Here is a 3528-nt window from a genome sequence, read left to right as displayed (position 1 = left end):
ATATATATTTAGTTGTTAGATTTTCAAGGTGACGGAGTGTGGGAGTCGGACGACCATTGCCCGTCCCGTCAGCTTTGGACGGAGGATTATCTGTGCAGTGTGTGATCTACCCCGTGAATCGTGACCCGTCACCCTGTCGGCGGCGTCGGGAGTCGCAAAGGCAAGTCAGAGAGGCTGGCTCACGGCGCCTGACCGCTGATGTTGGCAGCCATTGGGCAGTGCGCAATGCTAATATATATCCTTATATTCTACCATTTTTAATATAATTTGTTTACCTTACGATACACAACTTCCTTCCCCTTCCTTCTCTCTTGAAACAAGGAAAACGCAGTACGTTCCTGCTTGATGCAGCAAGGAAGGTGGGAAGACCTCAGCTTCACTCCCAACAGTACACCGGAATTGGGCTTTTATCAGCTTGGCTCCTCTTTGATGAAATGCAGATGAGCTTGCGGCCTCTGCTTGATCAATGCAATGGTAGTCCTCCCACATTGCAAGAGTTTGAGTTCACCATGCCCCTCCCCACCGGTCAGAGCTTTGGTGAGCCCCTTGTGCCTTCTCCTGCCGATGAGCTCTTCTACAAAGGCCAGCTCCTTCCTCTCTTCCTCCCTTCTAGGCTCAAGATGGTTCAAGACTTGTCTAGCTCACATACACAGGCCAAGGAAAGCCTACCATTGCCTTCTTCTCTCAAACAGGACGCAGATCCAGGTGAGAGAACCCCACTGTTTTTGTACACTAAAGACCCTTATGTCTTTCCTGATTGCTACAAGGATCCCTTGATGCTGTGTTCATCAAAGATGGATCATGAGCACACATTACACATGGAAAAGCATGAGGTTAAGATCTCTGTGAGCTCTAAGCATGGGGTGAGATGGAAGGTGTTTTTCAGAAGAGGTAAGAAATGCTCTGTGGAGGCTGGATGCTGCCATTACACAAGGTCAAGAAGCACATCTAGAAATGCAACATCAACAGGAGACCAGCAGGATGAAAGCAAGCCTCGTGGCTCTTCTTTTCTCAGATCAGGTTCTTGCAAAGGCAACTCCCTCCTTCCCCCAAAAGGAAGGCCTGCATCCTCCTCCTCATCATCTTCCTCATCCATGCCTCGAAACCCATCGAGGAATTCGCGGCATTGCCGAGAGAAGGTGACTTACAAAGCAATCACACTAAAAACAAGGGCACACAAGGAGCGGCTTGTGCTAAAAGCTAGGGATTGTTTGCAAAAATCTCTAAAAGTCTTGAGACTGGCAAGGTTCGAGCAGAAAGGAAGCCATTACCAGAGAGAAAGCCTGCTCCAACAACATGATAAGCACATGGCAAATGTGCCATCTGCAAAGAGTAGGAACCAAGCAGCCCATTGTGAGCACAAAGGCAGCAGAGGTCATAAGAACGAGCATGAGATGGAGTGCAACAAGTCGATGAATGAAGGGGATGATTCAGATTGTGAGCTTGAAACAGAGATTAATCTGGTCACTACAAGCTTGATGAGCACGTTAATTTTTGATAATGATCAGAGCTCCAATGGCGCAGGCTTCATTACAATAGAGCCTTCTCCGGGCTCTGTCTCTGATGAAAATAGCATGCATCCTTTATCCAATTACTGTGGCAACATTAACAGTACCAATGTTGAGTTGCAAAACTCCATCCAAGGCGCCATTGCTCATTGCAAGAGATCACAAGCAACTGGTAATGCCTAATTGGCCTTCTTCGTGATTAATTCTCTTAATGTTTCCCTTTATTTCTTACACTTAGCCCTAATTTTATGTGGCAATTTATTTTGCTCAAGTCCACGCTATTTAATAAAGCGATAATTATCCCAAGATATGATTTGATTTCTAGCTTGCTTCAAAAGGATTCGTTTTCAGTGAACTTTGTTGCTACCTGCAAAAGTTGCGTGCTCCAGTGTCACGAAAAAACCCTTCCTTTAGTGTAATTTTGATGGCTCAAACTGAGAAAAACCATTGTGATTTTTCCTAGCCTTGAATTTGAAGAGTCAATTTTTTAAAATTTTAGTTATAAAACCCACCAACCTATGTACTTTTTCAATAAAAACCAGTTGAGTTTGAAGATCATCCTATTTTTCACTGGTCAGAAAAAAAACTTTATTTCTAACATTGGTGTGCTCTCCAAAGTTGTGCTTTGCATCCAACCAGTAGATCAGAAATCTAAGATGATGTGATAGAGAATCGAAAGCTTATAGGTATAAACGATGTCTCGCTACCATGTGTTGTTTTTTAAAGGAAGTGTCTTATTTGATGTTAGATGGGTAATAATCAAATTAGATGTTATATAATAGATTCTAATCCAATACCTCCACTTTGGAAGGGATTAATGCTACTCTTCTACGGGGTCCAAGCCAAAACTAGTCATTAGATGCTACTCTTCTAGGGTCCAATGAAAAGATGCAGGGGGGAAGAGAGCTTGAGCTCTTGCAAGCACACACACACACACTCACAAAACCCTAATAGAGAACACACAAGGTGAGAGGCTGAAATCTTCTTCTTCTCTACTCAACACTCAACACACCATATACAAGAATAAGAGTACACATAATATGAAAGGTACTCAACCAATACATACACGGGTTCTCTATAGTGTGAACCCGACTAAATGAGCTGGCGCTATAACTATGCCAGTCTCTAGAATGGCTGTCACACAGCCTGTCATTCCACTGGCCGCATATCTTCCATGATCTCACCAACCATGCCAGTGGTGTAAGTGTGGGGTCTATCCCCCAGGCGGGTCATCAGTGGTGGCCACCGCCTCACTAGACGAGCTCGATATCTTAACACTCCCCCTCGAGCTCAACTCCATCTCATGTACACCAAGTGAAGCCCTGAATCTGCGGAGCTTCTCTGTACCCAATGCTTTGGTGAAGATGTCAGCTACCTGATCCTCTGTGCTGACATAAACAAGGTCAAGGTCTCCTGCCAAGACCTTCTCTCTGATGAAGTGGTAGTGGACCTCTATGTGCTTCGTACGAGCATGAAAGACTGGGTTCCTGGCCAACTGTATACTGCTAATGTTGTCACAGAAAATGACAACTTGTCTATCCACTGATAGACCCAAATCTGCAAGTAGCTTTCTCAACCAAGCTACCTCACGTGCTGCCATAGCAGCTCCTCTGTACTCGGCCTCCGTACTCGATAGAGCAACCGTAGGTTGCTTCTTGCTGCTCCAAGTCACAGCAGCACTCCCCAAAAAAAACATGAATCCACTGGTAGATCTTCTGTCTGAGATACTACCAGCCCAATCAGCATCTGTGTACCCATGTACACATATCTCTGTCCCAGTCTCATAGAATAGTCCACAATGTAAAGTAGACTTCACATACCTCAGTATGCGTCTCACAGCATCCAAATGCGGTTTCCGTGGAACCTGCATAAACTGACTCACCAACCCAACAGCATAGCTCAAATCTGGTCTGGTGATCGTCATGTAGATCAAACTTCCTACTATGCTCCTGTACATAGTAGGATCCTCCAAGATCTCTCCTGAATCTGCACTCAACTTGCCATTCTGATCCAATGGCAC

General features: G+C 44.9%; 1 protein-coding gene across 1 annotated transcript; it reads left to right on the top strand.

Moving 5' to 3' along the window:
* Positions 1–289: 289 nt before the first annotated feature.
* On the top strand, positions 290–1944 carry LOC147618187 (uncharacterized). The gene has a single exon (XM_086775099.1). The coding sequence runs from the start codon at positions 435–437 to the stop codon at positions 1689–1691; it is 1257 nt and encodes a 418-aa protein (XP_086631225.1). The 5' UTR covers positions 290–434; the 3' UTR covers positions 1692–1944.
* Positions 1945–3528: the final 1584 nt, after the last annotated feature.

The sequence above is a fragment of the Cibotium barometz genome, chromosome 35 (genome assembly GCF_041138505.1).
Source record: "Cibotium barometz isolate CiBa-2024 chromosome 35, ASM4113850v1, whole genome shotgun sequence".
Taxonomy (NCBI): domain Eukaryota; kingdom Viridiplantae; phylum Streptophyta; class Polypodiopsida; order Cyatheales; family Cibotiaceae; genus Cibotium; species Cibotium barometz.
The sequence above is the reverse complement of the archived record's forward strand: the minus strand, read 5'-3'. Positions and strand labels throughout refer to the sequence as shown.

Coding starts and splice junctions, on each gene's coding strand:
- LOC147618187 (XM_086775099.1), top strand. CDS start 435: ATGCAGATGAGCTTGCGGCCTCTGCTTGATCAATGCAATGGTAGTCCT.